This window comes from Macadamia integrifolia, chromosome 4, assembly GCF_013358625.1.
Source record: "Macadamia integrifolia cultivar HAES 741 chromosome 4, SCU_Mint_v3, whole genome shotgun sequence".
Classification (NCBI taxonomy): domain Eukaryota; kingdom Viridiplantae; phylum Streptophyta; class Magnoliopsida; order Proteales; family Proteaceae; genus Macadamia; species Macadamia integrifolia.
In genome coordinates this window covers 11,158,154-11,181,859 of record NC_056560.1, presented here as the reverse complement: position 1 = coordinate 11,181,859, position 23,706 = coordinate 11,158,154, and the positions used below count along the sequence as shown (strand labels likewise).

Here is a 23,706-nt window from a genome sequence, read left to right as displayed (position 1 = left end):
TGTATTTAAAAAAAAAAAAAAAAAAGGAACTCTACAAACTTTTCAGATAACATAATTGAGCAGCACCCTCATCCTAACCAGATCTCTGCATTTCTTTATTTTGCCAATACACGGTATCTCCCCAGTTCTCACTTCCTTTTCTTCGAAGCCACAATCCTCCGAACTGTAAATATCCATTTCAGGACGCTGTATAGTATTCTCCAATGCATCTGAGCAGCTGCAGCAGACCGAGCTGACATGGCAAGGAAGCCACTGACAGCACAGTGTAGGTCAGCTTGTGAGGCATCCTCAGTATCAAAATATTGCAGATTGTCTTCACAGAAAGTATGCAACATGGTTTCAGAAAATGTATTGGAAGGCTGTTCGTATCTAAGATCCATGTCGCTGGTACCTTGCAAGGTGTAATGATTCAACCTTGATGGGCCCCCAACAGGTAAGATAGAAGAAACATCCGGAGAAAACACACACTGGTTAAAACCCAAATCATCCAACTTCTGATTGCTTGTCAACTGATTACTGTATGAACTATCCACCCCAGGTGAACTGGAGGGAAAACAAACAGCAGGTGACGGGAAAAAGTTGCCCATTGGAGCACCATCTTCGTAAGAGACTACTTGTTCCCGATGTTCATATGCAACTTGTACCAGTTTATGTGCGTCAGCCTGGAATGACAGCCAAAGAGTAAGAAAGTGGAGTCTACCCAAAAAAAAAAAAAAAAAAGAGTAAGAAAGTGGACAAGGAAAATCAACAGAAAGCCAGGAGAACACTGACCTTTTCAGTGTCTGAGAGCTCATCAATGGAAACATATTTCTCCTCGGCAAGAATTCCCAAAACTTGTCCTACACTGTTGAAGACCACACCCACTCTCTTCTGAGCACTGGGGGGATAGTACATGTACTTCCTATTATCAAGTATACATGTCCGAGCATGGTCCACAGTGACCTCCCACATCTTAGCAGACATACCATTCCCTAGAATCTGCATACAATTAGATAATAGGATACGGTTATTACAGCATATATAACTGAAATTTTAAGGTGAAATGGCTAATAATCACTTGCCATGTTATTTTAGTTATAATTGCTACTTATCATTTTCATCCAATCCATATGATTAATTAACCTTCAGCTCCAAGTAGAAAGTGGTCACTTAAAAGATTTAAATTTTATATATGGGGCATAACATGTCAGGGACAAAAAAAGTCCCTGGCTAGTAATTTGAATTCTTGGTATCTCCTCTTATATGGGCATTTTTCTTAAATCACTTTCAGGTAATTTTACCTGGAAAACTCAAAGAAACATATGAATTAATAACAAAACTATGATAACATTTATCAAATGCTTTCATAATATTACAGAAAGACTCTTGACAATTTACACGCCTGGTGAAAACTTATAACATTTACCCAATATACAGGGATAGTAGAAGGAAAACTCTTCAAAATTTATAAAGATGAAAACTACAACTGGAATATTGGCTATTTTCCTACAAGATGAATGGTTTTGCTAAATGAATCACCTAGCAAAGAAAACACCAACCAATCTTCCATGCAGCAACCATGTGTAGGTATTCGCAGTATGGCAAAATAAAGTTCTCTTTCCCATTTCTGATCTTTCAAGTCTTGCCATCGATCCATCTCACATTTGCATTCCAGCCACATATTTTGTCGTGTTGTTACTTGGTTGCCCAGCATTCTACTCCATCACTTTGGCCAGTCAATATAGCCTCTTATAGAGTCCAACCTATTCATACATCATGTTACTAATCCTAGGGCCATTTTCTATCTAGTCATTAAGAGTAAGTGCAATAAACTGTATATTTCATAGGGGATCGCCATGAGTCAGTAATAGAGTCAAATTTCTCAGCATCCTAACAAATTCAGAACGCACTTTATCTCCACCCTCATCAGTGAGTGAACCTAGACAAAATAAAAATTGACACACAGGAATCTTGTGGTCATAAATCTTTACTTTTCATGTCTTGACCCAAATTTTTCTCCACTTGTCCAGAAATTTATTCATTGTAATAATCTCGTTAATAGTCAGCTTACTAGGATAAACCAGTGTCCCATATATTTCAAACCTCAATTGGGGTACCGTCTGGCTCTAAAGTATTCCCTATCAAAAATAATTAATAGAAACTAACTTTTATTGACCAAAAGTTTGACTCCTTGAATAATATAATATTAAACATTTAAATTATAATAATCCAAAGCAATTACTCATATAACTTAGCCTAATATCACTTTACATTTCTTTTCAAACAATAGTAGCTTATCATTTGTCTACCTCTTTTCTTTCTTTCTTTTTTTATATATGGTGAAGATTTGGCCTTATCATAATAATATCTTAGAAACTGAATTTATGCAACAAAATAGAAAAGGCAGTACCATGAAATTCGTGGCTGTAACATATTTAAAATGAGGGAGGACCATTGGAGTTTACATTTCGGAGTCTTGGAGTGTCCATACAAAGTAAAGTCAGAAAATCCTTCACAGTGTTGATATTTTGACTCCTCAAACGCTTATGAAAAGCACCATCTTTGCCAATCTTTTCCAGGCGCCATACCTCATCAACCAAAGAAGGAGGGTAATGTTTCTTGTACACTGCAAACAAAAACCAGAAATTAAGTTACACTTCTATTTTCTTTACAATTTCTCATCTCTGATCATAACAAATTCCAGTCCACCTCTATTTTTAAGAGGAAAAAAAAATTGTGCAGTTTTCCCCACTGTGTCCTGTTTTTAGTTGCCTAAATTTCGAAGGGGAACAAACTTGCTACATGACTTGTAGGAAGGGATTCTGAAAGGTTAAAAAACCTACATGCAAAACAAGGTTACAACAGCACCAAAGGAACCTGCACTTCTGTCACCTCAGCCTTGCCTTATGTGATAAATTTTGACCCCCCCATCCCACCATACTACTGCAAAGCAAACTACTCTTGGGCATTTAATTTAGGTGCATCTTGTTGTAACCAAAGTGGAGAATTGAGAAGTTGTAACCTTCTTTTGATTGCCCCTCTTCTTCTTCCCAAAAGTTCTTTTAGTCAGGGGGTTAAAAAAATTTCCAAAATAATTTTTTGTTCCCAAGAGCTGTTTGTCATTGACTTGCATGATTTTCAAATCCACATACGAAATGACAGAATTTTACCTTCACTGAAAGAAGAAGTTTGTTATACTAAAAGGGGGAAAAACTGCTACAATTTATTTTTCACCTACTTTGGTTACAACAAGATGGACCTAAATTAAATTCCTAAGAGTAGTTTGCTTTGTAACAATATGGTGGGATGGAGGACAAACTAAGGCAATATGGTGCAATGGAGGACAAACTAAGGTACCGTTTGATAATGTTTCTACTGAAACGTTTCCAGAAACAAAAACGGATTTTTTGGTGTTTGAAAAACCTATTTCTCGAAACATTTTTTTGCAAACATAGTACCACTAAAAAAACCCAATAATATCATCGGATGCCCAAAAGGGAGAGAGGGTTCGGTTGCCTCTTTTTAGATTTAAATAGTTGAGAGATTTATCGGACACAACGGCCTTTTTTTTCTCTCAAATTTGTTTCTAGAAACGACGAAACAAGTCCGACTTGTTTTGTCAAAATCGTTTCTTCAATTATAAATATGCATAAATTTTGATTTAAGTTTCTAGAAACGGGTGAAACGGAATAACTTCATCAAACACTTTTTATGTTGTTTCTCCATTTCTGGGAACAAGAAAATGCAAAAACAACAGAAACGGAACGTTGTCAAACGGTGCCTTAGTGGCAGGATCAAAGAACCAGTTCCCTCCAAAACCAAAAGGTTTCACCATACTGTTGTTGTATCTTTGGTCTGAGGTAGATCCATAGATGCTCCTCAGCTGCCCCCTCCAACAAGATTCACGTAGCCTAACCCATTTAATTGGATAAGGCTTTAGGTTGAGTTTTTCTACATAAGCATCTAGCAATGCACATATCAATTTCCTACGGTTGACCATTCTAGAGGAAAAAATCCAAAACAAGGTGGGTCACATAAGATGCAAGCACATGTACGCCGCCACACGCGAGTAGTGTCTACACCAGCTCCTATGAGAACCATAGAAACCGTGGGGCTGGCCCCAAAAGGGTAAGGGTAGTCGAACTCAGGGCGCATGTCAATTTAGGCACGCTCCCTTGCCACCTGAGCCACCCTTGTGGTTATTCCCACATACACATGATACAAGTTAAAGTTACAAGATTTCACACTTGGCCGGTCCACATGGTCCCATTTCTATACAACAACGGGAATGGTCAAATCATCCCTCAACTAGTCTGCCAAAAATACAGGGGAAAGTTCAGTTACATGGAGAGTTATACAATGAAGAAGGGCCACAAAATTTGATGGCTGGGAAATCAAAGGGGTGACCCATATATCTGACAGTGGGATTGGTTAGGTCACCACATGGCAGAAAGAGCTTCCCATCAGCAGCTCACATGGAGAACCTTTCTAGGGTGGCAGGTGCAGAAAACATTTTCCATATATGTGCCAAGAGCAGAAAAATAATATTAATAAATCAGAATACTCACATTCTCCACGATGATCCTTTACCATGAAGGGTTCCGTCTTTGCTTCTTTCACTGTAATGCCGTCACAGTTACCATCGACAACTCTTGCCCCTAACCTGAACTTACGACTCCTCGTCCAGCTTGAATTATCAGTAAAAATAACATCACCCACAACACCAGTACCCTCACTAAGATTCAGAAATGCATCTCCAGTAAGAAGTGGTCTCTTGCCTTCCCTTTCCTTAACAATGTTGTTACTGAATTCTTCAATACTCCAATTTTCTTGTTCATCACCTCCAAAATCCCCTTCAAGAACCACTATTTCCACCTTTGCCAAGGATTCAGGACCCGAGTCGACAACTTGACCAGACAGGGTATCCATTATAGCTAACCTTATGGTTGAACAATCCTCTGCTTCAAGTCTTGTGCCAGTAAAGACTGGAAGAGAAAGCTTATTTGTGAATTGCAGTTGTAAGCTTCTTGAGGTAGATTGATGTACCTGTCCAATGCAATTTCTGAACAAGAAATGTGAAAATGCATCAACAGTACAATCATCATTATAAAGGATAACTTTTATATAACTACAACTACTAATAAAGTCACTATAAGCAGCCCGATTGAATTAGTTCTTACTGCTTAATACCGGTCAAATACTTTCTCAGTGCCACTTCAAGTTCTTCTTTCACCTAACGGAACATGTAAAACATCAATGAGTAGAATCTTTTGAAGTAACTGAATCACAATGAAGAACATTTTCTGTAAAACCATAAACAGAAACCAATGTCACATTCAGCCTTTTCCCAACTGAATGGGAGACCATTAAGTTAACCTTGTAAATTAAAGTCTGCTGTTCAGATCAAATTTCTGATATCGTTTTCATGTAACATTGTAATTCAAGTCTGATTCCTAGATCAACAATCGTAAATTGTTTTGAGACAATGGGTCATAGACAATGCCATTTTTGTTGGGTGTTGACACAGTTACCATGCACATTACAAGGTACTTGATCATTCCATTTTCCTTTCCAATTCATTCAATACATAATCTGTGAAGTATATGACATAAAAGCAATGCGTTTGGATAAGGTGATATAAATGGATTTATAATCTTTTTTGGGACCGAATATATGAAGCAATCAAGAAACCATAAACAGTAGTTTGGTTTCTGTGTGCTTAAGAAATAGATAAATCCAAGCCATCAACTAGAAGAATTGCGTTAAAATATAGTTATGACAGCTTATGACCAATATAGTATAATGATGCTCATATGATGAAAAAACAGTATTGTATTGAAAGATCATTGACATTCAGGGCTGAAGGAGATTGGGCCCAATGAGGCAAGGTATACATATCAAGGAGATAAAAAGCATGAGTCATGAAATTCTTAAAAAAGAAAAATCATTACGTTACCAAGATATTTTTACATAAAACAAACAAGAAACTAATTAAATCTTAAACTTTCAAAATATACAAAATAAAGCAGTAAAATACCACTTGATGCACCCACAAAGGCTGAATGGAGCACCAAATGATTGTTCACGCAAGAAGCAAAGAATCAGATGATTAATGCTAGTATAAACATGCAAGACATGGGAGAATCAAATGCAGTTCAGACATGACCATGGTTTAAAGTATCGGTACGTATCGTACTGAATCGGCCGATATGTACCGGTATCGGCCCTTACCGATATGATCATGGAATTTTTTTAAATCCTTCTGTATTGATATGTATCCTACGATACATACCGATACGCACCTATACACCACTGATACACACCAATACGATATGATACGATACTCTGAAAAATTAAAAATCGAGGTGAATTGTACGTTTTGGTATGCATCGGTACATATTGGTGCATATCGGTATGTATCGACTGATATGTACCAATATAGTGTGCTACGGTCATATAATGACCAAGATGGCAAGATGGGTCATTTTCAGAAAAACACGATTTTTTTAGGGGTTTTTGTTCCAAAGTCGCTGTCAGCTATTTTTCTCTCTAACTAAATTGGAAATCAAGGTTAGGAACAAGGATTTACATTGATGGGACAACTACAAACCTTGGATTCTTAGTGCGACACTCTCAATTTAATGTTTATGCACAATACGTGTTATATATAGTTTTTTTTTAAACTATTTTTTATGCAAAAAATGTATAAAAAAGTGTTTCTTATCCATTTATGTGTGTATCTTTAGCGTATCTCCGATATGCATTTTAATTTTGGCTATACCGATACTTTAATCCTTAGACATTACTCGAGAAAAATATGGCCAAATATAAACGTTAATGGTGAGATTACACCCACGCACTCAACTCCCCACCCTTTAGAAGTTCATGTGCACGCATGCACATCGAGTCATTAGTTGTTTGTTTAAAGTGATTTTCCCAAAGCCCTTTGCTGTTGGCATATTTGGTTCTATCTTAATTATAATATATAGGTTTAGCCTAATCTACGAAGGAACATCTTCCGTAAAGTTTACTCATATGTGAAAGGGGCTAAACAATTATTTTCTTCAATATAAATATCATATTTCCTTTTTCCTCTATGGGAAGACCAGGTTTAGCTTGGCATGGTTCTTCCCCCCTCCCCCCAGGGTAAAAAGAGAAATGAATATTCCTTGGTCGCACGGCCATGAATGCTCCTTGGTCACGTGGCCCCTGCACCCTGTGAGCAAAAAAATAATCCTTATTGATGCCGCCCATGTAAACAGTAACTATCAAGTTTTGATCTGTTGGTGCATTAGTGCTTCTATAGTTGTCAAAAGAATAGGTGCAGATATACCATTGTAATATGGTATAATTTCCCAAAGGTGTTTATGTTACTTCTAATAATCATCGAAATTTTCAATTTCTCCATGAATAAGTTTAAAGACCGTATTCAAATAATTTCACTCGAGTTTAAACCCAGGGGATGGATCTCTTTTTCCAAATTATGTTCAAATGATACTTGAGTTTGATGCAGATTAATCACCAAAATATGCTTATTTTATTAGGAATAAGCCTAGGGTTGGGTTCCATACATATTGGGCCTTTGATCCAATGTGTTTTGAGTGTAATAGGCCACTTTTATGAGCCTAAACTAGGGGTTCTAAGGTTGCATACGGGATTCACTAATTTGTTTCCTTTTCATTAGTTATTTTGTTAGTTGGGTTTGATTTGACTTATATTTATTTCCTTAGGTGTCAAATTATTAATTGAGTTAAGTCATTAGTTGTTAGTTTCCTTTTTCAACTAGTTTCTAATTTCAGTTTTTAGTAACTATTGTATTAGGAAAATATTTGGTTTCCTTTTTTAGGAACCTTCTATTTTGTAATTCCCTCCCCCATCAACATTATAAATAAAGAAAAGGAGGCTCCTAAAGCTTTAGATGATTTTGATAAACAAATTAATGGTTGTTGCTATTGTCTTCTACATGGAGATTTGTCTTGTGTTTGATCAAGGCTGATGGAATTGGTGTTTTGATCCAATTGACTCTCTACGGTGTGAAGCACAAGAGGTTCTCTTCTAGTTATCTCCCTCTTTTCTTCCATACTCAAGGTGTTCCAGATCTGATCTACTGTTATAGGTATCTAATTAATTTCTTTTCTCAATTCTGTCCAGAAAATTGCAGATTCTGTTAGCAAGTTTCAGAACCTGCATAGACCTATCTGCTTCTATTCTGATTTCTGACACCCTATAATCTGATATTGATATTCTTAATCTCAGATCTGATCTCATCCTTGTTATTAATCTGTTTTGAACTATTCTGATATTTGATCTAATGTTCTCCGAGAGTATCCTGCAACATTGGGACTAGGTTGACTTGTCAATCCTAGTTCTACATTAAGTGGTATCAGAGCATGGCAAAGAACAACCTTGGAAGACTATTAGAGCTGAACATGGCCAATGATGAAATAAGTCCTAAGGTCTTTGATTATATTTTTAAAGAGTTGATGGAACTGAATCAAGGAATGGTGCAAATGCATATATGATTAGCCGCAATGGAATGACGTGTTGGTATCCCAGAATCATTAATAGCACCTATAATACCTCTATGGGAAGTGAAGATACCTCTATTTAAACCAAACGAACCGGAAGTCAAGATTACAAATGAAGAGATAGTTCTTGAAGCTTCAAAGATAGAAGGTCAAGAGATAGAAGATTCCACTGAAGAGTTCTACATTAAAGAGAGCATAGTAGACAAGATTGAAGCCATGAAAGATGAGGTAATGGGTGAAAGCACTCCATAACAAGTCATTGAGATTCATGATGAAAAGGAAGAGCTTGTTCCTCCAATCCCTGATGAGAAGGTTACCATCGTTGATGACATTATGCATACGACATTCACGGTATCGATTCAGAGGTTGAGCATATAGAGTTTATTATGCCATCATGGTTCTTTTAAGAGAAAACTCCACGCATTGAAGACGACATTATGAAAGTTTACAAGTAACCAGAATTTTGTTTCGGGATGGTCAAAACTGCTACTCACATGTTGTTTCTCCCTCATCACTGCAAAATTCGAGGACGAATTTTTTCAAGTTGGGGAGAGTTGATGCAGATTAATCACCAAAATAGGCTTATTTTATTAGGAATAAGCCTAGAGTTGGGTTCCATACAAGTTGGGCCTTTGATCTAATGTGTTTTGAGTGTAATAGGCCACTTTTATGAGCCTAAACTAGGGGTTCTAAGGTTGCATACGGGATTCACTAAGTTGTTTCCTTTTTAGTTGGGTTTGATTTGAGTTATATTTATTTCTTTAGGTGTCAAGTTATTAATTGAGTCAAGCCATTAGTAGTTAGTTTCCTTTTTCAACTAGTTTCTAATTCCAGTTAGTTTCTGATCGGCAAAAATTGACCGAATGATCTTCTCTGCAGTTCCTGGTGCTTTGGCCGACCTGCACAAAAGAGATGACAGGGGAGAGCCGGGCTGACCCGACTGGGGACTCCGATGCCTAAGTCAGATCTTTCCACAGCAGATGCTCAAGAGAGCTTTTCCAGTAAAATGAGTGATTGATCCTTCCCCCATGATGGAGGCTTACCTTGGTATTTATAGGTTGCTGATAGAGAGAAGGAGGGGCGTTTGTGGAGAGTCCAGTTTAGACGTAGAGTCCTTGAGGGGAGTGGTACTGTGATTCTGGGAATATTCCGGGTTCCAGGGCATATTCTGGGAATATTTTCCATTGATCTCGGAGGTGCAAGTCTTGAGAGGAGTGGACGCCTCTGATGACGTGTAGTGGATAGAGTCCTGCCCCCATGATCAAAGATCACGTCCCTTGAATGTAGGAGTAGATGTAGGCACGTTTCTGGGTGCATTACTTGACTGTGCCGAGCCGAGATGACAGGTTGGTCAAGCCGAGGTGACTGGCAACACGGTCTGATGGAGGGCCGAGGTGGCAGCACAGCCTAATGGAGGGCCAAGGTGGCAGCACGATCTGATGGAGGGCCGAGGTAGAATCATGGCCTGATGGAGGGCCGAGGTGGAAGGACAAACTGATGGAGGGCCGAGGTGGAAGCACGGACTGATGGAGGGCCGAGGTGGAAGCACGGAATGGAGGGCCGAGGCGGCAGCACGGACTGATGGAGGGCCGAGGCGACAGCACGGCCTGATGGAGGGCCGAGATGAAAGCACGGCCTAATGGAGGGCCGAGGCAGCAGCACGGACTGATGGAGGGCCGAGGTAGTGGGTCAATCCTGTTCAGGTTTGCATACACGCTTCAGTAGTGCTGAGGAAGGGGACATATTTTGCCTCATCACCAACCCCCCGCTCTAGCAGTTCGAATCAATCTGCTAGAGCATTTAATTCGATGCGAAACGCGCTGCTTCACTCTCAGCCGAGGCTGCTCAACGGTTCGAGGACGTGGTTGTCACTTGTTCAAAGGCGAAGGAGGCAAAGCGCCTTCATGGGGAGCCGCACAAGATCACTGGCCAATTGGAGGTTGAGAAGAAAATGGCTCGATCTGAGGAGGTTCGTGCCAATGATGTCGGGTTGATAACTGGAGAGTTGGAACAGAAGGTTGCTAAGCAGCTCAATGCCACTTGATGAAGGAGAATGATGCTCTCTAGGATGAGTTGTCTGAGACTCAGGGCACTCGCAAGGAGGAGGAGCTCGCAGCTAGGGTTGGTGAGCTGGAAAGGCAACACTGGACCGAGCTGGAGGTCAAAGAGGTGGCTGAACCCCTAGGCCAATTAGAAGTTGGTTGACATTAACATTGCTTCGTTTCAGGTCGGCTCGGACGATGCCATCCGGTTCATCCCGAGTAAGATGCCAGGCTACGATCTGACAGACTGAGTAGCGCATTCTCGTCCCTGCTACTTTGGTGCAGCTCTGCAGCTCGATCGACGTTGGTGAAGAGGTGATCCAACTAGAAGGATAGCCAAGTGAAGAGCTAGGCTCATGGATTAGCCCCCCGAGATTAGCCTTGTATATATATATATATATATATTTTTTTTTTTTTATGTAGATGTCTCCTTCGGGAGTGATGTACTTTGAGGGCTTTTTCCCCTTTTTTTATGAATGGAAATTTTATTTTGATGTCATCTCTCAGCATTCTTGTACTTCTTTCTTTATTTTCTTGTACTTAGAGCCGGCTCGAAATGAGTAACTTTTGAAAGAATAAGCACAAGTACAGCTGTCTGAGTGTGGCTCTGTTCCCTATCTGAGCTCGGAATTGATCTTCCATGTCTAACTTATGAGCTTTTGAGGTGCCAAGCCTAGGATTAGCCATAGGGGTGCCGAGCCAGGGCTCGATCTTTTGATGTGCCTTGCGTTAAGGTCTTTTGTGGTGCCGAGTCAAGGCTGGAGCTTGCATGCTTTATTGCGTAAGGTCTTGAGGTGCCGAGCCGTGCTCGGGCTTACATGCTTTAATGCATAAGGTCTTGAAGTGCCAAGCCGGGGCTTAGGCTCACATGAATTAATGCGTAAGGTCTTAGAGTGTTGAGCCGTGCTCTGGCTTGCGTGCCTTAATGCGTAAGGGCTTGAGGTGCCGAGCCGTGCTCGGGCTTGCATGCCTTAGTGCGTAAGGGCTTGAGGTGTCGAGTCGTGCTCAGTCTGCATGCCTTAGTGCATACCAAGCTAGGCTCGGGCTTGCATGCCTTAGTGCATAAGGGCTTGAGGTGCCGAGCAGGGACTCGGGCTTACATGCCTTAGTGCGTAAGGGCTTAAGGTGCCGAGTTGGGGCTCGAGCTTGCATGCCTTAGTGTGTAAGGGCTTGAGGTGCCTAGCTGGGCTTGGGCTTGCATGCCTTAGTGCGTAAGGGCTTGAGGTGCCGAGCTAGGGCTCAGGCTTGCATGTCTTAGTGCGTAAGGGCTTAAGGTGCCGAACTGGGGCTCGGGCTTGAATGCCTTAATGCATAAGGGCTTGATGTGCCGAGTCGGGGTTCGGGCTTGCATGCCTTAGTGAGTAAGGGCTTAAGGTGCCGAGCCGGGGCTCAAGCTTAAATGCCTTAATGCGTAAGGGCTTGATGTGCCGAGCCAGGGCTCGGGCTTGAGGTGTAGATCTGTGCTCTGGCTTGCGTGCCTTAATGCGTAAGGGCTTGAGGTGCCGAGCCGAGGCTCAGGCTTGAATGCCTTAATGCGTAAGGGCTTGATGTGCCAAGCCGGGGCTCGGGCTTGCATGCCTTACTGCGTAAGGGTTTGAGGTGCCGAACCGGGGCTCAGACTTCAATGCCTTAATGCGTAAGGGCTTGATGTGCTGAGCCAGGGCTCTGGCTTTAGCTTGCGTGCCTTAATAAGGGCTTGAGGTGCCGTTATATCCATTAAAGACGGGTATCAAGAAATTTGAGGGCAGCTCGGCGTCTATCAGTAGGTCGTATTGTTTATTATGGGCCTGAGTTACAGTTATGTCGGCCGGGTACCTTTGCCTCTGCATTCCTTCTACTCACTCAATGAGGCGCTGGATGCGGCTCTCTAGGTCATCCCTTCTCACCTCGGCTCGGTGATCCGGGGATCGTCGTGCCCTTTCACCTCTTCTGGGGCTTCTTCCTCGGCCTTAGTGACCACAAGGCCGATCTTGACCTTGCCGTGGTGCGCCTCTGGTCGGCCTGGTGGGCGAGTCCTAACCCCCATCAGGTTAATCTCGTCGGGCTGTCCTCTGAGAATTTTCTCGTTCTCTGTGCGGACGCACGCCTCTAGTGAGTCTTTTAGGCGACAACTGGCGTCTTCCTACCCGGGGTGGGGATCTATGGGCATCATGTGTCTCTGAACTCCGGTGACGCGCGGAACGACGAGCTCTCCCATTCTGAGCTGGAACGGGACCTTGCCTGTGCCCCTCGGTAGGAGAGCGAGGTGGTACCGAGTGAACAGTGCGTGATGTTCTGGCCGACCCCCTCCTTGCTGTTGATTGAGGGGTGACACTATTGTCAGGAGATTCGTCGTTGAGTTGTCTGCCCGGAACAGGCCTAGGCGGCTGAGCTGAACTATTCCGTGGCACTGGAAGTGCCGAGCCGAGCTGACGTATGAAGTCTCGCACCAGTGTGTTTGTCGCTAACACCTGTAGTTGTAGGCTCTACATCTACTCTTCCATGTTTGGGTGAGTTACCCAGGATGATGGGACATGGTGAGATAGCTGAGGGTTCTGCTCGCGCTGATCCCCCTCTCCCTGGGCAACTTGCGCATCAGGCCTGGTTTGTTGGGGTCCTTGTGGAGAGGTCTCTGCTGGGACATTCTTCTGCTCTGCCATTGGTGGAGAATGGGGACGTCTAAGTGGTAAGTCGCGGGTGGTCAATTGGTCCAAGGTGACCTTTTGTAACCGATTCCCACGGACAGCGCTAATCTGATGCGGCAAAAATTGACCGGATGATCTTCCCTGCAGTTCCTGGTGCTTTGGCCGACCTGCACAAAAGAGATGACAGGGGAGAGCCGGACTGACCCGATGGGGGACTCTCCGATGCCTAAGTCAGATCTTTCCACAGCAGATGCTCAAGAGAGCTTTTCCAATAAAAGGAGTGATTGATCCTTCCCCCATGATGGAGGCTTACTTTAGTATTTATTGGCTGCTGATAGAGAAAGGAGGGGCGTTTGTGGAGAGTCCAGTTTAGGCGTAGAGTCCTTGAGGGGAGTGGCACTGTGATTCTGGGAATATTCCGGGTTTCAGGGCATATTCTGGGAATATTCTTCATTGATCTCGAAGGTGCAAGTAGTGAGAGGGGTGGACGCCTCTGATGATGTGTAGTGGATAGTCCTGCCCCCATGATCAGGGATCACGTCCCTTAAATGTAGAAGTGGATGTGGGCACATTTCTAGGTGCATTACTTGACTGTGCCAAGCTGAGGTGACAAGTTGGTCGAGCCGAGGTGACTAGTTGCACGGCCTTATGGAGGGCCGAGGTGGCAGCACGGCCTGATGGAGGGCCGATGTGGCAGCACGGCCTGATGGAGGGCTGAGGTGGCAGCACGGCCTGATGGAGGGCCGAGGTGGAAGCACGGCCTGATGGAGAGCCAAGGTGGAAGCACAGACTGATGGAGGGCCGAGGTGGAAACACGGACTGATGGAGGGCCGAGGCGGAAGTACAGACTGATGGAGGGCCAAGGCGGCAGCACGGACTGATCGAGGGCCGAGATAGTGGGTCAGTCATGTTCAGGTTTGCCTACACGCTTCGGCCGTGTTGAGGAAGGGGACATATTTTGCCTCATCAGTTTCTAATTTCAGTTTTTAGTAACTATTGTATTAGGAGAATATTTGGTTTCCTTTTTTAGGAACCTTCTATTTTGTAATTCCCTCCCCCATCAACATTATAAATAAAGAAAATGAAGCTCCTAAAGTTTAGATGATTTTGATAAACAAATTAATGGATGTTGCTATTGTCTTCTATATGGAGATTTATCTTGTGTTTGATCAAGGCTAATGGGATTGGTGTTTGATCTAATTGACTCTTTGATGTGTGAAGCCCAAGAGGTTCTCTTCTAGTTATCTCTCTCTTTTCTTCCATACTCAAGGTGTTCTAGATCTGATCTACTGTTACAGGTATTTAATTAATTTCTTTTCTCAATTCTGTCCAAAGTTCTTTTTCTACTTAATTGCTAGGAGAATTAGAACTGAAAAACCATACGTATGGACTCATTTCAAGAATTTAAACAAAAAGATTTGAAAGGTAAAAAAAATGAACCTTGGATTTGTGAAGTTGTCTTGAGAAAAAATGATGACCTCTTTGCCATTAATCTCATATACAAGGTCTTTTGCATATGTCATAGCACTCTGTAATGTTATCATGATATCAGTTATTCGGTCTTAATCATAACATAAAATGAAAAGAAAAAGTTGGAAGGGAAATGACCTGCACATACTTCATAAGGAATATGGCAAGGTTCAAGGATCCTCATTTATGTACAGTGCTTAAAAAATAGCAAATGCTCATTTATCCAGTTAAAATATGTACAAAGAAAAACCCAGTGCACATACTTCTTTAAACATGCTTTAATAGGATAAATGGGCATTTGCAATTCCTCAAGCACTCAAGGCAAATGAGGATGTGGCAATCACATCCTTGAACCTTGCCAACAAGTTCCTGACAAAATATGGGCAGGTAATGACCTCTCCTTCTCCCCCTAACTTTCTCCTCATTTATATTATGATTAAAGATCCAAAACATTTTTTTCTAGATGACTTCACAAATCCAAGATTCATTTTCCCCCTTTAAATTCTTCTATTTAGATTTCTTAAATGGGTTGTGCGTACGCTAAGCTTTCAATTCCACTTTATCGGAAATTAAGTAGAAAAAGAGAGAACCCCTAGGTTTAAACTCGAGTAGAATCATTTGAACACAGTTTTAAACTCATTCAATAGAGAAATCGAAAATTTTAACAATTATTGGAAGTGACAAACACCTTTGGAATATGTCATATTCTAATGGTATACCTACATATATTCTTCTGACAACTATAAAACCATGAATCCACTGGATAAAAACTTGACAACTATTTGTTACATGGAATCAACAGGATGAGTTTTCTTGTCCACTGGGTTCATGGCCGCACAACCAAGGAGCGTTCATTTCCTTTTTTACGGGAGGAAAGAGCCCTGCCAGCTAAACCTGGCCTTCCAGCTCTTTAAAGACTTAAACAATCATAGTCATGGCTTGAGAATAACCAACAAAGCAAACCATTAATGCTCATTAGAACACAAACACATCATCATTGTAGGAGACAACTTATGCCAATCATCATCATTTGTCAGACCAAGCTATGGCCAAAACACTTGTATATGCATTAATTGTCTCATAAAAAGCTACAACCCTCCTCTCGACCTGAACAAGATAAACTACCACCAATTGAATAGCCTTCCTTTTCCCCATTTTGTGACCGTTGGTTGAAAAAATTTCGTTCTACATGACTCCTAAATCCTCATGTATGCTTGGTGGGATCTTTGTTGAGTTAGGCTAGAACGACCACTTTTCTCATAAATCATTTCTAGCATAGGGACTAGTCCAACTTAAGAAACAAGGTTTAACATAACTTTTTAGTCCCTATTTCCCTTCCTGAAAAATGGAATTTCTGATCAAATCAAACCAAGCTTTTAGTTTGTTCTGAGAAAGACAGAGAACCATTCCCCACATCTGGGGATATTTAGGCCAATTCAACATGATTAACAAGATCAAACAAAACAAGAATGAGAGCACATGCCAATTCACCACGGAAGCTTGACTGATTCGACCATTTCAGGTACCCCCCTTCCCCTGCTAAGAGTTTTTTGGGGGGGCTGGGGGTGGGGGTGAATTAGAGTCGTAACCCTTTTCACAAGAGAAACCATTCAGCACAGCACAGGTCTGTTCAATCTCTCTCTTGCAGGATTACTAAGGTTTGCTGGTTCCCCTGGTTGATGCACAAGCATTCAAGTTTGGCCAAGCTACATTAAGGGCATTAGGATAAATACAGAGAAGGTTTTGCAATGTTTTAGAGCTCAAAAAGGAATAAGAAATAGGAAGGGCAATCCAAACAATCCTCATCCTATACCACTGTATCAAATTAGCAATGAAATTATTCTTCTTTCTAGCCCAAAAACTGTTCTAAAATTTCTTCTGATAAACAACAGCAGAGATAGTTTCTTAGAACCCATGGCAAAGGGACCCTTAGCGTTTTTTGTGCCCAATGACCACCCATTCCAAGTACAGATGAGACTCAATGAAATACCACTTGCATAGCAATTGAAATCCTCTACTTATTAATTAATAAGTTCTCAGATAATGTGAGCTTAGTGATTTTTGAGCCCAATGACCGCCCATAGAAAGTTCAGATGAGACTCAATGAGATACCAGTTATATACTGATTGAAATCACAAAAGGAACCATGAATTACTTTTCAAACAATGCGAGCTAGATACAAGCCTCATCTTAAATTTCATGATATATTTCTTCCTTATAAAAAAACTTCAACTATTCTCACAGTAGACGAATATTACGAAAAAAAAAAAAGGAGCATGCATAAATGATAACAAAAATAATATTAATAACAAAAACAACAATAATAATAATTAATCATGCTCAAGAAAGACCTCTTATTGAACAGTTTTACAAAATAATTCAGCATGACCCAGAGGCCCCAACTTTCCCCACCACACAAAAGCTTGGCAATATAAACAAATCTATTAACTGAAACAGTTTTATAACGAAACTTCTCCCTAGTTGATTTATCATTTAACCGAGAAGATGTAGCAATTGGACTACAATCTGCAGCTCAAGTTTACTGAAATTGTTAAAATGTATGTCGGATTCATAGCTGCAGCAAAGTATTTGGGGGAAGCACTTACTATTTTACGGACCAAAGGTTCCAAAATCTTCTGAACATCATGCATCTTCACCGCTTCTAGCATCACACTAAAACATTAAGAAAAGATTGGTAAAACAAGAGAAACAAGCTATATCAGGATAGCGCAACAATATTCTTTCTTTTTTTTTTCTTTTTTTTAAAGTAAATTATTAATAAATTTTAACAAGAATATCGGCAAGCTTGATTTCTTGACTGCAATTGTGCTGTTCATTGTTGAAGAATTGAGCCAGTAAGTTTATTGATCAAGGTAACAAGCTAGTTCTTCATTCACTCAGTACCTTCATAGATTTATTGACCTGGAAATTGGCATTTTATTCCTTGACCTGATAATAGGTGAAAAATGCCAATTATAAAGATCAAAACCATACTGACTCCAGTTATTATACAAATCCCCCACCCCTTTTTTATTGCAGAAGATAAGAAGAAGAAAACGGGACAATATGCCAATCATGAAATCGGAGAACTTATTCTACTTTCCAACAAAATAACCTCGTCCACTTCATTCCATGCACAAAATGAAGCAAATCAAATATAAAATTGATTCAAACTCAAGGGAAAAAAAGGTGTATAAATGGGAAAGCGTTCATATTCACCATGATAAGCAAAACCCAATAAGAATATACCCACTTGATAAAAGAAAAAGCAACGAAAGAACGTATCTCACCTTCTCAAGGAAGCTCCGCGTTGACGTTTCTCACCACCGGTACTGTTGCCTTCCTTTCCATCTTCAGGTTGCCGTTTCTGCGACATACTCCAAGTTGGGAATAAATGTAATTAGGCGGCAACGATAATAAACCCAAATTACTCCCTCATCCACTAGATATCAGCAACAACATCAACAGAAGAAGAAGAAAATAAGAAAAAGAAGATGATAGAACAAGACAGACAACAAATGAATGGAGAACATACAAACAAAAATGAAGAGGAACAAAGAAGAATAAATGGAATAATAATCATAAAAACCAATAAGTATTAAAGAGGTAAGTGACAAACCCTTGCCATCTATCCATGTCCCGCACTCACGCCTCCAATCTGGTTTCGTTTTTTTTTTTTTTTCTTAGGAACCAAAAGACGGACGTTTCAGAAGTTAAAAACTAAACTGAAACAACCAGAGCTTCCTGAGCTCCTGGTTTTAGCACAAGACTCCGTAAAATAATCAAGAATCGGACGAAGAGTAGAGGACTGAACGAAACAGAGAGAGATAGAGAAGAACGAGAGAGGTTGATGATGAATATTTGGATTCGAGTTTCGGGGCCCACCAAAAGCGCGTTATGGGCAGTAGAGGAGAGGGTCACATCAACGCGGCTTCCGTGACATGTTGGCATCATCCCTTTGGCGGGTTTCATGACTCATCTAAGCCATTTAGGGTCTATGAATTGTATGGGTGAGCCCTGGGTGTAGGGCCTACTTTCCTAGTGTCCCTTTCTTGACTATGGAACGCAGAGGTACCACTAGAAAGGGATACCTCAAATGCTGGTCCGCATCGGTAGACCCGCCTGACAGGCCCAAGCGTTAACAGCCCAACCCTAGATGGACCGATTGGTGGACAGCTCAATGCCGGGTCTAGCCCGATTATGGAAAATGATAGATAAATTTGTGTTTGGTTGTGGGCACGCAATCAAGACCGACCAACTCCGTTAAGGGATCAAATCGACTCGTTTAAACCCTTTTAGCTCAATTATGACCTGTTTATAGGGCAATTAACCAAATGCCTGTTAACCTAAAAAATGGTAATAATCATAACCCTCCTACACTCATCCCTAAAAAAGGTAAAAGCCATTAATTCTCCAATAGAATTTTAGACCAATTAGTTTAAAATAAGGTGATGATTGTCTTGGTAATAGACATAATGCATGTAAGACATTTTAGCTTGATCGATATATATATTATACCACAGGTAGACATCTAGGCTATGTTTGGTAGCCAAGAGAATAAAAGAAAAGAAAAGAAAACAGAATCTAGAAAATAAAATAAAAGATAATAAATGGTGAGAAAATAAATAGAATATGTATGTTTGGTTGCCAAGAGAAGAAAATAAAATAAAATAAAATAATTCAAAAAAATTAGAATTTGAAGAGAGAGATAAACACATAGGAAATCATTGTGTAATCATTCATTTTTTGTCTTATTATGTTTTCATATTTTCTCATGTTTTCTTGTGATTTTGGTGATAAAATTTTTTAGGAAACAAAAAAAATTTCACAAATCCCAAGGGGAATTTTGAATTTGAAAAGGGGAATCTTCTCATGGTGAAGACATACCAAGTGCAGAGAAAAATTCGTAACCCAAAGAAAAAAGTACAAAAATTGTACTTTTTTCTTTTCTTTTCTTTTCTTCTCTTGGCTACCAAACACAACCCTAGTGCATAATTATAGTTCGTCGTGTCATTTTGAGCTTGTGATTGAATTGTAATGGTGCATTAAGTTAACAGTCGACACTTATTATAATTAATTATAACTCATCAATCTTTGTGCAATAATTCTCGCATTCGTCCTTGCTTGGAATCTTCATGTAGTCGACCTCATTAAGTTGAAATAAGATTTTGAATATTATTATTATAGTTGTTAGTCTAATCTGTGTATCATAACTTACAAAACTTGTGTGCCTTTTGTGAGAAGGCAATCTCGAATAAGATAATAATTGGTTAAATATTTTTCTTTATCTCCAAAATTATATAAAGAGATAATATTGAATAGGTTTAGAATTGGACAAATCTAAAGCATATGATCACTTCAAATGAAGTTTTCTCCACGCAATCTTTGATTCCCTAGGCTTTTCAAAACAACGGTCTGATCTTGTGTGTTATTTTGTGTCTTGTTATTCTTCCTCCTTCAAAATAAAAGGTAATTATTTTGATTATTTTGATATATGTATGAGAGTTTTGAGGTGTTTAGTTATTAACTAAAGATACAATGCATCTATTATAAACTAAAATAATAAAAAAAAATGATCCTTAGAAAATTATTTGTATCATCATTAGGTTTATTTTTTTTGTGATGAAGGTTACCTTGGCATATTGCAAAGTTCCTCTTTCTCCGTTAACTCAGGTCGACCATTGATTTTTCCACTATTGTGATGATCACTTAAAACTCATTTTGTATGGGAATAGTGTTAGTTAGAGACTATATCATCCAATACACACATGGCACATAGATGAACATTGGATTACAATAATAAAATTTAATTTAAAAAAGAATCTACATGCCTGAGGTCGAAATAATTTAACACAACCCCGCTCTAAAGATTTTAAATTAAGAGAAAGAACAATAGAAAATGGAACTTCATAAGGGTACATACCCCATTTTGAATTTTCCAACTTTGCTGACCATATTTCAAGATTTTAAATTGGGAAAAAGAATGTTGTGAGGTTGTGCAGTGTACGTTGATGTCTCTTTGTGTCTATATCTCTTTTCCCTCACGTGAGCTCGTATAACCACCCCTTAATGTAGGAGGAGATAGATAAACATGGGCAGACACTAACACACCTTTTGCATTTGGATATGAAACTAAATCCTTAAAAATTATTCATATTTATTGGCTGTGCCTTCAATCATCTTCCATTATTTCTAATGCAAGTGGAGTTGTTAAGTAAACTAATCCTCTACATGTGGAAAATGATTTTATATATAAAAACGAGGAATTGTAATTAACGAAAAAACATGAACATGCCAATATCACATAAGTATTTACATAGACTTCGTTTGATTTCTCAAAACAAATATATTGAAGAATCTAATATAAAAACTTAAGCTATTAGGTGAAATATCTAATTGAAATTGAAATTATTCTTTGTTTTTTTTTTATGGCATTACACATCCCATACTTGTGGGACCAACTCGATGGATTGGATTATTGGATTCTGATTTTAAAAACATTAGATTTTCCCAAATCCCAACAAAATGTTTAGACTATCTATGGAGTTCGAAGATGAACATGTAGTTCAGAACCACTATATTTTGGCACATTAGACCACTAGATGGGCTTCAGTTTGGTCCTGTCCTCCTCGCTAGAAACTTGCATGGATGGTCCCCAATCCCCATTGCAAAAGATTTGCCATATGCGTCTCTTGGGTCTCTCATGCATGTCTCACGTCTCACGTCTCACATCTCACGCGTTCTCCATTTGAAATGTGTTACTGATAGCGAAACCATGAATGATTACGTTTTTTCAAACTCAGAATTAGGGATGAAATCAATCAAAATTGATTAGTGGAAAAAGGAACCAAAGAGAATGATAATAAATATCTCTTAGATGTTTGAATTTTTTATTTTTTTTTTTGTTTGGCGATAATAAAAGAGGAAGATAACAACTAAAATGTGGGTATTTATTTATTTTGGTTATAAAAAAATAATGAAAATCTTGATGTTGATGCTATTCTTGTATTTTCTTATGTATTTTTTAGTTTTTATTTTGTGTTTTTTCCTAAGCCACCCAATAGTGATGCTTAATTTTTTGTTAAGGGTGTTGCCAAGTTTAGCCTATCCTGAAGTTGTTGGCCTTGCTCTATAGCTTTTCTTTTATCTTTTTCTATTGCCAAGAATTCGTACTTAATTTAATAAAAAAATTGAACTAGTGTCTTCTGTCCAAATGTCACCCTTGCAATCAGATACAGGGGTGTGCTCCCAAGAGGTTGATGGTAATCATTGCACACCTTTCTGTATTTGTGGTGCAGGGTTGCTCTTTAACATCAAATTTTGTTCTAATTTTTGTTAATAATAATAAAAAAAAGGAAATTTAGAACTGATGGAGATGGATTCCAATTTGAAGATTTATTGATTCCAACCCAAGACTTTTGAATGCATTCGTTTCGCAAGAAAGAGATAGAGAAGAAAATATGTTGAAAAAAACGAACCATTTGATGCAATTTTCTCATAAATTTGTTTTTTTCCTTACCCCTTTATTGACAAATAAATGATAAATGATTGGAGTAGTCAATTTGAAATTTTGTGATTGGAGTAGTTAATTTGAAATTTTGTGATTGGAGTAGTCAATTTGAAATTTTGTTTGGACACCCAAATTTTATCTCCCACCCATAAAACACTTGTTCATGTCCTCTCACATCCAGGCGATATACATGGGCTTTATGTTGACACAGTCTCACCTCTCTAATAATCTGAACTTTACATTGATATTCTTCTCTTTGACCATATGGATCCCTTTTGATGAAATGCAATGTGAAACATTCTCTCACACTATTGGTATAGACATTTTATTTTTTTTATTAATTAATATATATAAGAAAAAGAACATTCCTTGATCAAGTGGCACTTGCTCGACCAAGGTATCGAGAATGGTGGATTTTTTGAGTTTCACAATTGGTTTTACGTCATCCTCACTTGGATCGAAGAGTTTTTTTTCTGAAGGATCTCTTCAAGATTATAATTACACTTTTGTCAGTGGGGCTCTAAAAATTTCTCTCTAAGATTCTCAATGCCAATATAAAAAGGAGTGTAAGAGTGATTTCTATTTGTGAGCATGACTCTCCCTTGTTTGCACAAGACCTAATCAATGCCTCCTTTTGGTTCAATTTATGAGGCAAAGAGACTGATACAAGGGTGTAGTTGCAAACTCTCAACGAAACAAGTATTCTAAAATTGAAGTAATTAAAATGGGCAATAGAACCCTAGCTGCTTGTATAACCATTGTACCAACACACAGGTTAATAGAAGATCGTATGAAAGCATTTGGAGTGGAGGCAACATGATTTTTTTGCACCGACATGTCTAAATGTAGAAACATACAAATGGACCCCAAAGAGGTTCATTGTCCGTGTAGTCCCCACGCCAACGCTGGCTAATGAAATTATGAGAGCCACATAAAATAAGGAGGTGGGAGCGGCGGCGAGGTAGTCATTTGAATTCCCATTTGAGAGCGCGTAGGAGTGTTGATAACAGGGGCAAAGTATGGCCAAGGAGTACGATGCCATGCCGTGAGTGGTGGAGTAGGGGAACAGAAACACGTGCCAGTGTGTGGTTGAGGTGCAAATAAATACATGACATGTGGCACAATATTACCTTAATTGGGATCCAATCTTAGGATGGTTTAAAAAAAATAAAAAATAAAAAGTCGGTACTAGGAAGGTGGGTGACTTGAGTCTTAGATTGATATTATTTTGGGGGCCAAAAATAGGTTAAAGCTCTTAAAATTTCTGTGTGGACCATTGTACTGTAAAGTAGTCAAGCATATGAAATATGAGTGATGGAATTGAGCTATAACTCTTTTTTTTTGTTTGTTGTAGAAATTGATCTATAACTCACCACGGGTGGATAGAGTGGTTTGCCTGGCCCAATAAGCCCACCTTTGTTCTCCATGTCCGTGGATGATGTTGTAATTTATCCCTATTTTAAATTTTGGGTAAGAGATTATTATCTGATTGTGTAGTCTTTGTAACCGTATTACGGCCAATGAGAACATATGTGAGACATCAATAAATATGA

General features: G+C 39.4%; 1 protein-coding gene across 3 annotated transcripts in view; it reads right to left on the bottom strand.

Annotated features, from left to right (window-relative positions):
- Positions 1-18,456, bottom strand: part of LOC122076234 (calmodulin-binding protein 60 A-like) — an 18,642-nt gene extending 186 nt beyond the window's left edge. The window contains exons 1-8 of one of the 3 annotated variants that reach the window (XM_042641564.1): positions 18,263-18,456; positions 17,934-18,085; positions 17,250-17,316; positions 5,160-5,212; positions 4,548-5,041; positions 2,445-2,605; positions 772-978; positions 19-662 (exon numbers count right to left, since the gene is read on the bottom strand). In XM_042641564.1, the coding sequence (XP_042497498.1) occupies positions 129-662; positions 772-978; positions 2,445-2,605; positions 4,548-5,041; positions 5,160-5,212; positions 17,250-17,316; positions 17,934-18,019 (1,602 nt within the window). In that variant the 5' untranslated portion in view covers positions 18,020-18,085; positions 18,263-18,456 and the 3' untranslated portion in view covers positions 19-128. Of the gene's footprint in view, positions 1-11; positions 663-771; positions 979-2,444; positions 2,606-4,547; positions 5,042-5,159; positions 5,213-17,249; positions 17,317-17,933; positions 18,086-18,262 lie in introns of all 3 variants that reach the window. The other 2 variants (XM_042641566.1, XM_042641565.1) reach the window with 2 other exon arrangements.
- Positions 18,457-23,706: the final 5,250 nt, after the last annotated feature.